The sequence below is a fragment of the Antrostomus carolinensis genome, unplaced genomic scaffold, assembly GCF_000700745.2.
Source record: "Antrostomus carolinensis isolate BGI_N321 unplaced genomic scaffold, ASM70074v2 scaffold2275, whole genome shotgun sequence".
NCBI classification, from domain to species: domain Eukaryota; kingdom Metazoa; phylum Chordata; class Aves; order Caprimulgiformes; family Caprimulgidae; genus Antrostomus; species Antrostomus carolinensis.
In genome coordinates, this window is record NW_010315517.1 from 33,612 (window position 1) to 51,519 (window position 17,908).

Consider the following 17,908-nt stretch of genomic DNA (forward strand, 5'->3'; position numbering starts at 1 on the left):
TGGTCTGGGTTGGAAGGGACCTTAAAGCTCATCCAGTTCCAACCCCCTTGCCATCAGCAGGGACACCTTCCACTAGACCAGGTTGCTCAAAGCCTCATCCAACCAGGCCTTCAACACTTCCAGGGAAGTTGCGTGAAGTTCTGCTGAAGCCAGTCTGATCCTTGTGCTGTTGTGTTTTACAGCCTGACCCAGCAGCTGGTGGAGGAGCCTGGCCCCACTGACAGACCCCCCGGTTTTGGGGCTGCCACCGTGTTTCCCGCCGGAGCCCACCCGGGTCCCCGCCCGCCGCAAAGCTGCTGTCCACGTGGACCGGTGCTGAAATCTCTCGTCCGGCTGCTGCCAGAGCCTCCCCCGCCAAGCCCAGAGAGATGGCAACAAACGGGACCAAAGTGGCAGATGGACAGATCTCCACGGAAGTTGACGCTTCGATCACCAATGACAAGCCCAAAACCTTGGTAGTAAAAGTGCAGAAGAAGAAAACGGATCTTCCAGACCGAGATACTTGGAAAGGAAAATTTGACTTTCTTATGTCCTGTGTAGGTTATGCCATTGGCTTAGGGAATGTCTGGCGATTTCCGTACCTGTGTGGCAAGAATGGGGGAGGTAGGTGTTCTGACAGCCTCTGATATACTCACGTGATAGAATTCACCATAAAAATTATCAGTAAAGCAGAACTTGGTTTCCGTAGCCTTTTCATCTCTATAGGTGTTTTTTTTTGGTCTTGGATTTTTTTTTTTGCTTTACATTTGTCCAGGAGGGTTGGAGCCATTTTGAAGTGTGGTGCTTTGCTTTGAGGGCTACTCTTTGTGAAGTTTATTCTAACTTCTAGTTGCCAGGTGCTTTTAAAAGACCATAAGGCATTAGAACAGAACTAAAGCACAACACCCTCCAACCCTTCAGAGCTGTCTCATTTGGACTGAGTTTTTGAGAGGATTGCATATGGCTTATGATGCTGCCTCTGAGCTTGCCATAAAAGGCTAACTTCAGCTGGAGAGCAGCCAGCTCTGGTTAAAGCCTTGGTGCTATCTGCATGCACCTGTGAGAGATGAAGGCAACAAAATACAGTCTCTTTTGGATTTTAGCTTTTTACTTAAACAGAGAATATTTAAATGATGAGGAGATACATTTTCCTCCTTCTTTTCACCTCTGAGATACTGGTTCAGAAGCGTACATGTGCTTTCCACTAACTTTTTTGAAAAGTTACACTTAAGAGGAAAAAAAAAATGTGGATTTCTTTTCATACAGAATTGGGGTGGAAACAGTGAAACTCAGTTGTGTTTTTCTGCACTGTAACAGACATTTTCCTTTTTATTTTTAGGTGCATTCCTGATTCCTTATTTCCTTACTTTAATTTTTGCTGGAGTGCCACTGTTTCTTTTGGAGTGTTCCCTTGGTCAGTACACATCTATAGGAGGCCTTGGAGTGTGGAAACTTGCCCCAATGTTCAAAGGTACAGTAGATTATTTTCCATTTGTTTCCAGATTACTGCAGTTGCACAAAGTGACAGGCCAAGGATGTTTCTTTATGCCTTCATATTTTTACTTAAACCATAATTTTCTACAGAAACCCCTAGTTTTCTGAGGTGTAACTGACAATTTTGAAACACACTAGGGTAATATTCATTCCCCACTAAAACTAGGAAGAGTTAGGCATTGGAATCTCAACAAACTTATTTTTGAACTTCAAAAACTTTTCTTTTTTATTAGGAGCATATAAAGACCGTTCAAAATAGCATAGCAAATCTAATAATATTTGTCTGAGCAGTAATGGAACTCTGTTCACAGCAATTTGGTAAATATTGTTTCTGTTTGAGGTCCCACAGGCTTGTGTCTCCTGTTGTTCTTTATGGAAATTCAAAAGCCAGACGCTCCAAAGATGGCAATTTCATGTTGAATTGCCTAAGACAAGCTCACTCCATACTTAGATTTTTAGCTAGTTTGAGGTTTCTCATTGCTAGGACCTCGAGGTTTTAATCTGGATTCTGCATAGACCTACAAACCTCACAAACTGTTTTTCACCCTCTAATCCCAAATCCTTTGACGCTTAAGAGCTCCTGAGCTGACTTCTGGACCAGTAGAGGAGCAAGTGACACACTGAGTTATAAATTACTTCACACAACAGGACTCAAAATTAGCATAGGGTGAGCTAGAAGTTTGTTTGGAGTGGATTTTGTTCTAGGAAATTTTGGATTGGGAGAACCCAGAGAGATGAAAACGTTTCTCACAGGTAAGTATTGTAACTTTGCTCACATTGCTGCTGTTAGGAGGGTGCACAAAGCAAAGTATCGACCTCACTTTGCATTATACTGACTATGTTGAGCTCTTCCTCCTGTTAAGTGTCATGTGGCAACTGTCACCAGCCTGAATAATTTAAAATACCCCTGAAGTCTCCATGTGCAGTAGAAGACAAGGTGTTGTCATTGTGACATTTCTTTAGTTTGAGATGGCATAAACTTCAAGCACGTTGAGCAGTGCACTAATGGCCAGCTGGTCTTATAACTCGTACTCCATCTGCTAGAAGTTTTGGTGGGATGGCTGTTTCACACAATGAGCTGATTTAACTATTTTCCCTAGAAGTAAGAAATGCCTTCAAAATCTCAGCAGCAGCAGCAGGTGTGACTGCTTTCTGCAACTCACAGACAACTGGACGCTAAGATTAAATTTATGGATGACTGAACTATCACCCAAGTTAATGCCTTTTTTATAATGGTACTTTAAAAATTCAGCTTCTGCAGAATTTGGTAAATGGTGTCTGCCCCATATGTTGTATTTTTCCTTCTGAACTGCAGTTCTTCAACTGACACTTGTACAGACATTACTAAAAGTTACCTTTTTGTGTGTCTTTTTGTTTTCTTCACAGGTGTGGGTCTAGCTGCTGCAGTCCTTTCCTTTTGGCTCAATATTTACTACATTGTGATTATTTCGTGGGCCATATACTACCTGTATAATTCCTTTACCACTGTAAGTGTGTGTGTTGCAGGGGAGTTGGAATTGTTTGTTGAATGTAAAGCAAAGCGATAGCTAGCTAGCTGATTCATCTGTCTCGCTGTAAATGAGTGAGGTTAACACAAAATGCACAGAAATTAGTAGGATAGGCCATTTCTTAATAAAGGAAAACTTTTTTGTAAAAATCCCTTTGAATTTTTTTTTTCTCCACAAGAAATGTAGAATAGAAAACTGTGAGAAAAATATTCCATTCTGAGAACTTCAGTGGAGAAATGTAGTAATAGGTTATTTTGGAGCCACCACCATCTCTTTCTTACCAGTTTGTTTAAATTTCTTCAGAGCCATGGCTTTTTCTTCTGTACCCTTTTAGTTTCACTTCTTACCTGTCTCTGCCCTTTAATTGCAGGTGTGCCTGCTTGCTTCCCTGCTTCCCTGCCAGGCAGCTGCAAGTCATGCTCAGGCTTCGGACTACTTGTCCTGGCAATACTAATGAGAGCACTAGTCCCCCTTTGCCCCTGAGCCCACAGGGCACTCATTCCCCCCAGACATTCCCCTTTTCAGGGGATACTCTAATGTATAACTTATTAGTTTTTTTATTCAATAGCAGTCACATAAATATTAGCTATTTCACAAATATTATCATTGCAAGGTGTTTTAATACTGGAGGAGTTTATGAAAGAAATCCCCATGGAACAGAAGGGCTGTGATTTGATCATCTCTGAACTTCCATTCATTGTTGTTATTTTCACTTTATTTTCTTTCCTTTTAGCTTTATTTTTAGTTGCCTTTTTTCCCCTCAAGGATGATTCATCAGCTGAGTAGGTCTTATCTTATTTGGCCAATTGAGGAAACATTCTTACATAAGTCTCAATAATTACTGCATTATTGTTCAATTGTTATCTCTTCTACAAATTTTGTTCGTGCTTGCTTGTTCCCAGCTTTAAAGAATTGTCCCTGGACCAAATTTGCATTAATTATTGTCTGGGGGTGACATGATCATTTCCTTTTTTGTTATCCTCAGATTTGGTATTGATGTAAAAGGTCAGTCATAGTCTGAAAGTGGTGCACGGGCCCATATTAGATGAATATTGACTTACAATTCCCTTAAAGCCTCTTATCCCTGTATTTAAAATATGTAGTACCCTGATAACAACATGTTCTGTGAGAGGATTTTCCAGGATTGTCCATCAGAAGAATATCTAAGTTTTATCTAAATGAGATTCATTGTAATGGATATCACGTGGCAATAGGTTCTACTTCTCAGAACTCCTGAAAGATAACTTAATGTGATGGGCACGTGTAGAAAATGCATGTAGAAAACAGAAGGTTTACAGTTTTCTAATTGTCTCCTGACCTGAGAGGAAAATGGAAATCTCTGATTATACCTTTATTACCTCTGGTGCAACAAGAGGCATCAGGGCCTCCAGGAGGTCCTTTCTGCTGCCCTGGTTTCTTGCAGCACGCTCAATATACCCTCACACGCTGAGAGGCAAATCAGCCTCCAAAGCATTTGGGCTGATCTATTAAAGAAAGGAAGAAAGAAAGATTTTCACATCTGATTCATGCAACTGATATGAAGTTAAATAACTCCTGTGGCAGACGTGCACCCCAGGGAGATCCATGCACTGCACAACTCAGGGTGCATTAGGTCTCCACTCAACTGTTGTTTCTAGTAAAGAGAGACACCTGAGGTAACGCTTACTGAAGAAGTGTTTGAGCGTTTACATTTTTCTCTCTCTCTTTCTTAAATAGACTCTTCCTTGGAAACACTGTGAGAACCCTTGGAACACTGACCGCTGCTTCTCCAATTATACCTTAGTAAACACCACCAACATGACAAGTGCCGTGGTCGAATTCTGGGAGTAAGCTGATGATTTTTGGCTATATCATTCCTGTGCATATGCAAGGATCAGCTTGTTATCATTCATATGCTGTCCTCTGAATTAGTTGTCAAATACTCCATTCTCTTGGCTTATTCTAGACGCAACATGCACCAAATGACTGATGGATTGGAAAAACCAGGGCAAATCCGATGGCCGCTAGCAATTACTCTAGCAATTGCCTGGATTCTGGTGTATTTTTGTATCTGGAAGGGGGTAGGCTGGACTGGAAAGGTAAGATTAAAAAGTACTGTAAATACATTTCAATTAAAAATGCCCATTTTACTCAAATATTCTGACAATTCTTGAGGTAAGAGGCACTGGGGATAGTTTTGCTTGAATAGCTCTGTGAAGTATTTCATTTCTGTCTTTCTTGAGTTGATACAGCACCATGTTTTTGAAAGAGCTGGCTCCTCTGTAGCTAGCTCTGACCACGGTTTTGGATGGTATGTTCATTTACAGACTTCTTGGCTTTTCCAGGTATAAAATTGCCTAAAAATATGTCTGCTTGTTCCTGGGATGAATGTTCTAGCTAGTTTGGATAGCAGTAGAGTGAGGATGCAGTGTTTTGGCTTCAGTGAGAAGCACAGCTCTTGCTGGACTTAGATATGTAAGTAAGCATTGAAGCTGTGTTGCATATGAGTTACTCCCTCCTTTCCTGCTGCCAAATGTGAGCCATAGGCAGTTCTTACCGCAGACATGCTTGCCTGCTGTGCTTCTTGGAGTCTGGCTGGTTTCCAGCTGCAAAATAGAATTTACTGATGAATTAAAGGAAATTATGTTATTGACAGACCTTTCTCCAGGAATGAAAGGGCAACAGCATCTGACATTGGCACATACCCCTTCTTCTCCCCAAAATGGCATGAAGAAATCTTAGGGAAATGAAAAGCCACAGCCATGGGGCGTGGTGGCAACTGAAGGCTCAGGTTATAAGATGAGCTCAGCCCTGGTGTAAAGGGCTCGTATTTTTTCACACTGAAAGAATGAACTCTTAACTTTTGACAAGATAGTTGTAACTGTGACCCACTTCAAGCTGCATTTTGAACATGGCCTAGTTGGGCTCAGACCAATTCATTTCTCCTGTCTGCAAAGAAGGTGGCAAAAAAGGGCTGACTGTTTATTTGGAGCCTGACTTCATCGTGTTTTTTCATAAGGCTTTTGAAGAGGCAAGAGAGTAGGAGCCTGTAGGGCAATTACATCATAACCTAGGTGAGGAGAGAGTGTCAAAAATACAAAAGCAGCTGTCTGAGAGTAGGATAATAATCTAACAGATGTTGTTCTACCAGCAGGATAGGAGAACTAGAACCTGGTGCTGTAGGGAGCTCCCCTTGTTGAATACAAAAAAAGAAGAGCACGAGCCCCTCATGCAATAATATCCCAACCCACTGAATGCCACCGTCAGGAGTCAGCAAGAGCCGCCTGCCGTGCAGACGGGTGTTTAGGGAATTCTGCAGTGGGCACTTGCCTTTCCTCACCAGGCTTTTCCATTGATAAATGCTTCAGTTTTAAAAGTCAGCCTCAGCTGCTGCTACAGTGTTTTTAGGGAGCAAATGTTTTCTGAAGTGTTAACAAGCACAGATCACTCTTCCTTCCGCACTTACAATGTCTTGTTTCTTCACATCAGGTGGTTTATTTCTCTGCTACTTATCCCTATGTTATGCTGCTTATCTTGTTCTTCCGTGGTGTAACACTGCCTGGAGCAAAGGAAGGCATTTTATTCTATATAACTCCCAACTTCAGTAAGCTTTCAGACTCTGAGGTAAATATTCAATCCTTGTAAACCAAAGTTTCACTACTAACTGTTCACCTTTCAGACATATGACCTGCTCCTCGAGTGCAGAAACAGATTTTTAAAAAAATTATTTCCTGCAATCAGGTTTGGCTGGATGCTGCCACACAGATTTTCTTCTCCTATGGTTTGGGTCTTGGTTCACTGATTGCCCTTGGAAGTTACAACCCTTTCCACAATAACGTTTACAGGTAAGCAGATGACTGCACGTATTGCAATGGCACTTCCTGTTGCAGCTGGAGCTGTGTTCTGCCTTTCTGTGTACTTTGAAATTGAAAGAAAGTGTAGTCTCGGGTCTCAGTATTCCATGTTACATCTCACTAGGAATGAGATGTATCACTGCATTTACACTAATGGGAGAGGCAGTGTGACTCGTCCAGCGTGACATGGAATGCAAACTGTGAAATCCTAAATCAGGAAATCTTTTCACAGGAAAAAAGGGTGATAAACTGATGAACAGTAGCATTACTTTACCTGCTGCTTAAAGCACCTTACCTTTATTTCAGGGACTCCATCATAGTGTGCTGCATAAACTCATGCACAAGCATGTTTGCTGGCTTTGTCATCTTCTCCATTGTTGGATTCATGGCTAATGTCACAAAGAGGCCTATTGCAGATGTTGCAGCATCAGGTATCCAATATATTTCTCTCTAAGTCGTTCAGTGGCATCAGTTATTTTTTGTCGTATCCAACTGCTTCATGTAAACGTTGGAAATCCCTCCCTCAGAACATTCCTCAGCTCCCTGTCATTCCAGTTGCCCTTACTGATTGCAAAAGGGAGAGCATTGTTTCAGACCTCTCCAGGCAGCACCAGCAAAATCATTTCATGTCAGCGGCCTGTCTGCCTGCCAGCGAGCGCTCCCAGACCTCTGGTGCGGAGAGCGGCCAGGCAGAGACTCATCTGGAGCTGAGGCCGTGAATACTAATGGACGCTGGATACATTTACAAGAGGTGCCAGCACAGTCTGCTGCTTCAGTGCTTAGCTGTGACATCAGATTATGAGCCTCTTGCTACTGAAATTCTTAAAAGCAAACCAGAAGGAGAAATTGTGGTCATTATGTTTTTGGAGCCTAAATTCTCAAATTCTGGTAGGATTTAAAATTCCTTTTCCTGCTTCTTGAGGTTAAGCCCTTTGAGGCAGATCCATTTCTCACCTGTTCAGACCTACAGATACCAACCAATTTTATGGGACCCTTTATTATGAAAGTCATTTTGCTTAGGGCAGTAAGATGTCCATGGAAGAATTCTGCTCCTCTTTGCAGTTCCTTGTCTGTCTTCCAGATGAAAAAGCTGCAAGTAGCAGAGCAGATGGTTCCCCTAACCCAGCTGGTGTACCAGATACTCACTTAGCAGTTCTGGCCACGGGGAGGGATCTGATAACTGAAAGCTTGGTTGGAAGTCACTGGTGGACAAAATATGTCTTACTACACTAGCAAACATATCCCATTGATGAAATATTTCCTTAGTTAGAAGAGAATTGAAGCCCTAAAAATAATGTTCAGTAAACTACTCAGACAAAAATTGGGAAGAAAATAATGATGGCAGACACTGTTGTCAAAAAATGTTCTGGAAAGTCAGTGGTCTGTGAAATAAGCTTCTTGGATTTATGTATTGGATACAAATATAACTATATAAAGACTACACCTGCAAATAGAACAATATTTTTCTATCATATTAAGGTCATTTTAAAGTACCTAAGATAATAGACTTCTGAAAGATACACATGGCCTCCTGTGGCCCCTAATTGCAAAGGATGTTTGGAAATGTGACCTCTTAATTAAGGCTTCTCTTTCTCCTAAGGAGCTCAGAAACTGATGCTTTATTTTAGCACCACAAGATATTGTTTTGCACTCTTTTACACAGCTTTGTAAAACAAACAATGTTATCAAAAGCTGTAACTGCATTTTGGTGGGATGTGTAACAGAGTAAAATTAAAAACATATTTATCTTAGTTTCTTTTCCTTTTACTGCGGCCATTTGGAAGGCATTCCAATTATCTCTGCTATTGCTAGCAAATAATTGTTTCAAAATCTGCATTACATTTACTCTGACAATTGAGGTGTCTACTGCCAATCCTTGCCCCACTGGTTTGAAAGCCAGACATGTCCAACCAGGGTTTGAAAGCCAGTTATGTCCAACCAGTTGCCACAGACAGACTTACTTTTAATGAAAACAGAAGAATCAGAATCACCCTTAGGTGAGGTACACTACCTTTATTTCTGTGAGTATTTAGTTTGCTCCAGGTTTCCCTCTTAACCTGACAGCAGCTGGCTTCCAGCTGTGCTGTGACAACAAAAAGAGCTCCTTCTTTTTGAATAAGAATTCTCCTTCCAACACGATGCACCCCATCAGCAGGTAGTAGGAACCCAAATGAAAAGGTTTGCCTCTTCACAACTACATAGTTTATTTTAAGATAATTAATACAATACTATAAGCACTGGGAAGTGTTTTCTCCATTTCTGAGCTGTCTTGATTTCTCTTCTGAACTGCAAAGCAGATGACGACAGCTATCAATAACTACTTGAGAGAGAGAGAACGCGGATCAAGATGTGAAGGTGTCGTCCTAGCCGAGGATGACATTCCCTTTCTTTTCTTTACAAAGGTGTCTCTCAGGAGCAGCTTCTGAACCACATCCAGTATTTTGCTTGGTTGGTTTGGGGGTTTGTTGTTGTTTGTTTGGTTTGGTTTGGTTCATTTGAAAAACAAGATACGTGCACTGAGCTCTTGGTCAGTGAACACTGAATAAGCTGAAATCCCTGGTCAGATGCTGCATCCATGGTTGAGTCATTCAAATAAACCTAAAACCTCTGCATCAAGAGGAATAAATAATCACAACACCCAACCCATCACATTGACCTTTTCTCTCCTGTTTCTCCTACCAGGCCCTGGGCTGGCATTTCTTGCTTATCCAGAAGCGGTGACACAGTTACCAATTTCTCCTCTGTGGGCAATACTGTTCTTCTCCATGTTGCTTATGCTGGGAATTGACAGTCAGGTAAAACTGATGTAAAAACTAATAACAAAGACAAATTTTCTGCAGCTGTAATGGTACAAGGTTGGCCTCTCCCTGTGCATTCTGCACAGCCAGCTGTTAGTGGTGCAGAAAGGTTTCTGGAATAATCAGATAATAGTAAGAGGCACTAAGGAGAGGAAAGACTGGGAGATTCAAGGAGCCTGTGATGGTAAAAAACTGATACTTTTATTTTTTCATACTTTACTGACACTTTCATTTTTTCATGAGCTGTTGGAAGCATATACAAAAGGTGCAGAAAATGTTTTGTGCAGACAAAAGGAACTTTCTTTGAAATTGTAACTGTTCAATCACAGTATTAAAAATACCTTTGCATGTTCATCAGTGCAGGAGAAAGTGGGACGTGCTTTACAAGCTTTAGAGGCCACAAATATTTCTGTAAGGCAACTTCAGAACTTACCACACAGAGCAAGAAGATGCAGCACACATTTCATTTTAAGCACATGAATGTCTGAAGCACATTCAGGAGGCAGCAGGCTCATTACATTCTGCATCTCAGCGTGTTCTGAAATCAATTCCCAATGGTAGGGGCTGAAACTTTACTGGTTCAGGCCTTAGCTAAGAGTTATAGGTGGTATCTGACAACTGGAAATTAACGGGGAGGCACAACCCAGAGGTTTTGCAAATCCAAAGCCGATGATCTCCAGAGTTACTGCCTCGATTAAATAATGAAATAATTGTCAGGCAATCGTTAAAAAATGTCTATTGCGAAACAAACAAAAGCACACAGAACAAGAAACAGCACTTTACGAGCTAGAAAGGACGTGCTATGTCCAACAAAAGCATTCATTAATCAGTAATAATTTTAATGGAGGTAGCAACTATAGTGTGAGCACCAAAGACAGCACCATCTCTTATTTTGCAAAACATACTTTGAGGACTTTGTCAGGAGAGTCCCTTCTGCCTGCTGAAATGTTTGGTCGTTTGTATGTGACCACAGGCAGATGTGTTACTCTACTTGCAGCCAGCTGCAGTTGTCAAAGCAGCACCTCGCAGTCATTAGCACAGTCTTCATAGCACATAAGGGATTAGGAGAATTACTAGCTTAGTACTGTACTAGTCTTCCAGTCGAGAAAATCCATCATTTTCTATAAATCCAGGTTGACTTCAGCCTGTGAAAAAAAATACAAAAAGACCAAGAGGGTATTTTATCCTGCAACATGAAAGGAAGCTGAAAATTTATGTTTTCTATTTCTTTGTTTTTTTAATAAGCTTCAGGCTTGACATTAAAACCTATTGCTCAATCTGGGAGGAAACTACTGTGAAATTAATTGGGTCAAAAATATTCTCAAAAGAACTTGTCTCTAGGCAACTAACAGCTGAGGAAAGTAGTCTAATATTATTAAAAAGAATATATATCTACGGGCTGTCATGCTTTCTTCATTTTCTGTCTATCAGTGAAACATTTCATAAGCTATAATTTATGGGAACTGTAACTTTTGGTTAAATTCTGATTGCACTGCTGGAAATTAATAAAACTTTACATACATTCTGGTTTTCATTATTCAGCCATCATAATGATAAACATCTATTTTGAAAATATACATACAGAAAAAATCTGAAGTCCATTTGGAGGACCACATCCTCAGCAAACTTCAAATACAAGAAGTATTTGATGTATTACATATGAGAATCAGTTTTGTGTCTTTAACCTTCCCCCTGCAGCACTGAGCTGATCAAACTTTTTGTGTCTATTGGCTTTCATGTATGTGAGGCAGTCACAGAAAGGAGAAGCGTTAAGGTTTTGAAGGATCTAGGGGTCAGAGCCTTCACTGTGAGTGTATCGTCTTTTATCAAAGGAATGAGCCCTTTATGATCATAAAGCGCAGGCTGTGGCTCATAGTTTGGAATTTGGAGTGTTTTTCTACTGGAAATCCTTTTGCACAGATCTTTTTAGACAGAAACAAGGATGCTCAGAGCACTGCTTCCACCGAAGTCAAGTGAATTTTCATTTGCTATTTAATGGATGCAGCCTTAGGCGAGCGATGGGAACTATTGAGAACTCCTCCCCTGAGTGGAATCCTGCTGTTGTAGTGCGTTGCATCGTGGTTTATTTCTAACTTCACTTGCAGTTCTGCACTGTGGAAGGATTCATAACGGCTCTGGTGGATGAATTTCCGAAGTTACTGCGCAATCGAAGAGAAATCTTCATTGCTGTTGTATGCATTGTTTCCTACCTGATAGGGCTGTCCAATATTACTCAGGTATGTTCTGCAGAAGAACGTGATCTTATGTCTGACCTACAATATCTGTTTTATTTGCCCCTGCCCCAAGCAAGGATCACTGTGAACCATTGGAGGGGCGGGGACTTATCACTGACACTACCTAAAGACTTCAGGAGACAGACATTCACTTAGAAGCGTCAAATGGCTGTAGCACATGGGTGCAGGGGGCCTGCTTCATGGTTCAGGTGACAAGAGAATGCACATCTCTGCTGTCCGTCTTACAGTCCATCCAACAAGTGGTAGCTCGGGATGTTCCCCGTTGCTTCCTGTGACCTATGAGATTGTGAACCATTTCAGGGAAATGATTGAATTCTTGAAAAAAAAGAGTAAAATGAAATCAAACCAGTCCATTGAGTTCTGGCAGTCATCTCGTTTTTGTCAGGATTGACCCCAAGCATTGTACCACTTTAACCTGTTAACTTTAATTTACATTAATATGTCCCTGACCTATTCACCACTGTTACTTTGTAGTTTGCATTTTAATCTGTCTTGAAATTGGAGTTCTTACTATTTATTTTAACTCTTCCTTCTTATATGTTTTAGGGTGGAATCTATGTGTTTAAGCTTTTTGACTACTACTCTGCCAGTGGAATGAGTCTCTTGTTCCTTGTATTCTTTGAGTGCATCTCGATATCCTGGTGCTATGGTAAATAGTATGGTTTTATTTTTTCCATAAGTTTTGCACATCATAAAGATGCTTCATCTACTGATTTGTTCTGAGCTGAGGATGGAACTGAAATTGGCCTTGTTTTATATGCGTATAATTCCACTGAGGACTTAAAGGTGGTTTGTGGAAGTTACTCCTGCCTCTTTAAAACACCCTGTGTATAAGCCAGGAAGTCATTAGGTGCTAAATGTTCCAGGAGTGCTAAATAGGTGGCATCTCCATCTTTTTTCCTACTCCTCTTCCTTGGAAAGCTGGATCTTCAGAGGGTTTAGGTACTGCTGTTCTCACCATAATGACTTTGGTCTTTCAGACTTTGTAACGTTTCATTTCCAGGAACGACTCTATCACTCTAGGATCTTGCAGTGATTTGTTCAGTTCTATCTTGCATAATTGCCCTAAAATATCCAGAAGTCTGGGCTGACAGGCTCTGGGTATAAAGATTAATGAATATGTATCATATTCTCGTCAGAGAATTTGTGCATTTGACCTTAGTGCTGTGTCCAAGGACCTACTCCCGTGATTACTAAGACACTTCAGCTTGGATTACAAACCGATTCAGAGCTAGATAACTGGAGTCTTTTTGCTGTCTTTTAATGACCTTAAGAGGATGGAACAGCATTTTATAGGGGAGAGGTACAGCATATGAATCCAGCAAATGCAAATGGAAAATACACCAGCTAAATAACGAAGAAATCAAATACAAAATTAGAAGAAATATAACAGACATGCCTTTTAGAAGATGATGGAGTGCTGGTAGGTAACAGCAGCAGCAGCAGGGCTCCTTGTTAATTCAGTATGCAGTTCTGCTAGTGGATGGTGTGCATATACCCATGCACAGTGCAGCTGATTAACGCTAGGATGGGCTTATATTTTTTTAATTTAATTTGTGAAAGAGCATTCTTTATCTCTTGTTCTAATAAGACTTAGAGTTGTAATTAACCAAGGGCGTTTGTTGCATCTGACCTTCAGATGTACAGAATTCCTCAGCCTTTGCATGGGAATAAGTTTGCTGGCTGCTAATTAATTAATTACGATGTGGAAGAATGAGAACAAATGATTCCTGGTGCTTCTGAGTTTGCACTTTTCTTTCCCATTTGGACAGGTGAAAAGTTATGTTGGGGTCTGTATAGAGCTTCCAAATATACCTCATCATTTCTGACAGTGTCTCTCAAAACCACCTTCAATTGAATCAGTTGTCTGAAATGTTTCTATACTGTTTCTTATTTCTGTATTTAGGTGTTAACAGATTTTATGACAACATCCAGGAGATGGTGGGATACAGACCCTGCATCTGGTGGAAACTCTGCTGGTCATTTTTCACTCCTATCATTGTGGCAGTAAGGAACAAACTTTTATTATATGATTCAAAGGATGTAAATGAGGTGGCCTCTGTACTACAGTGTTGTCATTTCCACCCCCATAGGTTCATGTTAACTCTGACCTCATTCCTTTTTAAGGATTTGAGCAGTTCCATTGAAGGCAATAGGCAAAAACCTGTGTCACTAGAGGAGGCCTGTGCCCTAAGAAAAGAAACCTTGCAAAATTTCAAGATTTGTATTAGTCCTATTGTCAGGAGTTTGATTAGCAACGATAGAAAACTGTCAGAAAGGAATTCTGAGAATTTCTTGTATTCTTAGAAAAAATTTAGCAATCTCCCTAAGGTCTAAATTTTCTATATACACAAAAATACCCACTTTTTGTGAACTAAATTCCTTCACAGGCACTATTCTGGTAACAGGCTAGGATTATAAACTGATGATCTTCTCTCATGGCATTCTGTGGCACATATTACCCAGTTTATACTATGTGGCTACTGTTTTTTTTCTGGCAAACCTTGCAAGGATTTTGTGCACTGGAAACCACAGGACAGTCTTTTCCTGATTCTCAGCTTTATCCAGTTAAGCCTGTTCAGTACTTTCTGCTAATATAATAATAAGCAAAGAGATGTAAACTTACTGCACATAATCTAGTCAACCTGGATGCTCTATAAAAAACTGTAATCGAGTGACACTATTACACATGACACAGTACTTCTCACTCACTGCTGTTTCTCTGCTATTCCCACACAGGTAGGCACAGAAAAGCAAAGAGCACTCAAGAGAGGCACAGAAATGTGTTTATATTGAGGGTTCCTTGATTCGTCTCTACCCAGATGAAGGCAGCTTTCATATTTCTGAAAACAAGCGTTCAGGAAGGCATACAAAAATGCAATTTGTTTGTTTTAGTGGTATAGTAGGAAGATGACCAACATTGTATGTAAAACTTAACCAGATTTCTCCTGTCTTGTAAAGTCTTTGACAGAATTTGTTGTCCGGTGCAAGGTCAGAGGATAGTGATGATGTGCTAATAAAATCTGCCTCTCTGGGAATATGTTCTGCACAAGGGACAGAATATGTTCTATCCCTGACCCTGGGATCAGAATGAGCTTCCTTCTCTGCTGGTTCAGTTCAGCATGTTTCCCTGATGCAGGGTGGTTCAGACATTTGAAACAGGCCAGGACAGACATCTTCCTTGGGAACTTAAAAGCAAAAAAATACCATGTTTGCAGGTCATCTGTTTGAAAACAACACAAAAGCAACTCACAAGTGCTGCTGATAAATGGTACATTATACATGTGTATGCAGGTGTAACTCCCCAGTACCCCCATCTTTCCCAGTAGCCCCTTCCCTCTGATTTTGTGCAGGTTATCTGAGGACCAGTGGATTCCCCGTACCAACACCCCTGGATAATCTGAGATGCAGTTTATATATGTGAAAATACAGTGTTAATTTTAAACCTTAAGATTAATTTTGATAAGAAGCTTCTTGGGAAACTATCTCCTCATCTCTTGTTACTGAAAAATTCAAAGTGGTTTTTGAATTTCATAGGATGAGATGTACAGACAAATCTGTAGCCACTGACTGAACCGCAGGCTCCATCCTGACTGCCCTCATTTCCCATTAGGTGTTTGTTCAGAGGATCTGAACAATACTAAAGCCTCTGGGCCAAGCACGCGTAGGTGCTGATATCAGAGCAGTCAGGGCAGAGCCAGGCTCTATAGAACATCTCTTATCTACAGCCCTTAGGAGTCTGCTGCTGACCAGGACAGTAGAGCTGTCCTGACACAATTATTCCAGTAAGAAAGTGAGTGGAAACAGCCAGCCAGCTTCACAGTCCAGAACTACAGCTCCGTTATTTATACATCCCCACACGAGGGGCTGAGCTGGCCGGGAGGCAGTCAGTGCACTGGGCTGACATCTGCCTGTTTTCTGACACCTCCATCTGCAAGACTGACCTGCAGGTCCCGTCTCCAAGCCAGTGCCCCGCGGCCATCACCAGGGACCAAAGGGACCCTCTTCTCCTTGCCTGGATGTGAAGGCAGGCTTGAGGTCCGAGTCAGTCCAGAAAAACTCTTGAACACAGAACACTCTGGAAATCTCATCCAAATCTTTTCCGCTGTATTTTGCAGGGAGTGTTTATCTTCAGTGCTGTCCAAATGACACCGCTCACAATGGGGAGTTATGTTTTCCCAAAATGGGGCCAAGGGGTTGGCTGGTTCATGGCTCTGTCCTCTATGGTGCTGATCCCAGGCTATATGGCGTATATGTTTCTAACCCTGAAAGGCTCCCTAAAGCAGGTAAGTCTCTCTTTCTCCTGACTGCATGATTTCACCTTGTGAGACCGGTGCAGACTGATAAAAGATTGCTGGGCAGTTATTTTCTACTCTGAATTTCCTGTGGCTTCACTTGCTTAGCCCAGTTATTTTTCACCAAACTGAAAAACATAAAGACAAGAACCAGACAGACAAAAGACAAGACAGTGTCTGTACCATCTGTTGTTGAACATAATTCACCTCATTAGATGTGATCCTTATCTCTGGGCTTTGACAATTCCAGACACTTTGCATCCAGCTCCTTACACCTAGAAAACAAAGTAGCAGTTTACAAAATACGCAAATTTGTCCTTATTAATGCAAGAGATACTGTCATGTACCAAAGCAGCTGATGCTCTAAGGAACTGGAATCAAATTCTGAGGACTAAACTCACATAACTCTTGGTTTCCATGAGTCTGCTCACAGTGACCCTACGTAGCATCTCCCTGCAATGGGATCAGAGATCTGAGCTCTGTTCTGCATTACACCTCTTCCAAGTTACACCGGCTGCCTTGTTCTGCTGCAGCTGAGAGAAGGGACATGGCCAGTCTGGGGAGCATACGTCATGACGATGCTGCACTTCCCTTTAGTCTTTATTTAAGGGATTTCTTCTTCACAAAGAACATCCGAGGCCTTTTTCTCATTGCACTGTGCCTCTCCGTGATTCCTTATTCCACTTGTTCACAGGAGATGGCACTTCCCATGTGAGCAAGGCGTTGGGTGGCTTAAAGCCATTTTAAGGTCCCCAGAGAAATGCTGCTAAAGGGGTGTGGAATGCTAATCAGATGATTGACCAGTACACTGTTTAATAATCATGCACAATTGCCATACTTTTTAATTGCCATTTTTTTTTTAATCAGAGTGCTTCCTCAGTTTTCTCTCTCCAACCGATAATCTCATTCTGTGCGTAACAGACTCTTGTCTGTCCTCTATGATTGTGGGAACCAAAGATTGTCAAAATGAATTTGTCAGAATTTCTGGAATATTCTAAAATCGGCTGACAGAGCCATCTTTGCAAAGGGACAGATGATCTTAAACAGAATTGATGAGCAGTCCTCATGAATTGCTCAGATCTTGACCCAAATATTTGTCTTCAGCAAATTTTAAAAGACTCAGTGATGCTTCAAAGAAATAAACCCAAAAATTTCTGGGGATTTGTTGCCCCTGCCTGTTCTTAGCTCCTGCACTTCGAATAGCTTTCCCTTGGTCTATGGAAACATTCACGTGCAAATGGAGAAGTGTTGCTCTGAAATATAGCTGCTCCTTGGGCAGAGTTCAAGACCAGAGCAGAAGTTCCTCATGGCAGTCTTGCTGCGAATTAAGCTCTCATTTTTGAAAGTATTGACAAATGATCAGTAGATTATAGGAGGAGCCCACACTACCCATGGGCTTTGACAATCAAGACTGGGCTCTCCTTCTTGAGACAAGTGTGAGCTAGGCAGATAAGCTTCGTGAATGGAGAACACAGGAGGACTAGGAAAGACAGAACAGAAATGAAACAATCTTAAATACAAGTGTACTCTACCTGTTGTATCCTTGGTGGCAGTAACTTCTGCTCCCTGGGGAGGTCACCATTGCATCTGAGATCCAGCTTTGAGTCCCTGCTGCCCAGGGCAAACTTGCAGCCTTTGTGCTTGGCCCGTGGGCTCACAGCAGAGTCTCTCCTCATTTCTTTCCCCTTGGCATGCTCAGTTGTTAATGCCCGGTGCCATCTACCATTTTGTGTGTGGTCTTTCCAT

At 41.4% G+C, this 17,908-nt stretch overlaps 1 protein-coding gene across 1 annotated transcript in view; it reads left to right on the top strand.

Annotated features, from left to right (window-relative positions):
- Window positions 1-276: 276 nt before the first annotated feature.
- Window positions 277-17,908, top strand: part of SLC6A1 (solute carrier family 6 member 1) — an 18,050-nt gene continuing 418 nt past the window's right edge. The window contains exons 1-13 of the mRNA XM_010167964.1: window positions 277-603; window positions 1,319-1,450; window positions 2,860-2,960; window positions 4,698-4,807; window positions 4,927-5,059; window positions 6,450-6,584; window positions 6,702-6,805; window positions 7,121-7,245; window positions 9,497-9,609; window positions 11,718-11,849; window positions 12,414-12,516; window positions 13,774-13,874; window positions 15,986-16,153. Coding sequence (XP_010166266.1) covers window positions 369-603; window positions 1,319-1,450; window positions 2,860-2,960; window positions 4,698-4,807; window positions 4,927-5,059; window positions 6,450-6,584; window positions 6,702-6,805; window positions 7,121-7,245; window positions 9,497-9,609; window positions 11,718-11,849; window positions 12,414-12,516; window positions 13,774-13,874; window positions 15,986-16,153 — 1,692 coding nt within the window. The 5' untranslated portion in view covers window positions 277-368. The remainder of the gene's footprint in view (window positions 604-1,318; window positions 1,451-2,859; window positions 2,961-4,697; window positions 4,808-4,926; window positions 5,060-6,449; window positions 6,585-6,701; window positions 6,806-7,120; window positions 7,246-9,496; window positions 9,610-11,717; window positions 11,850-12,413; window positions 12,517-13,773; window positions 13,875-15,985; window positions 16,154-17,908) is intronic.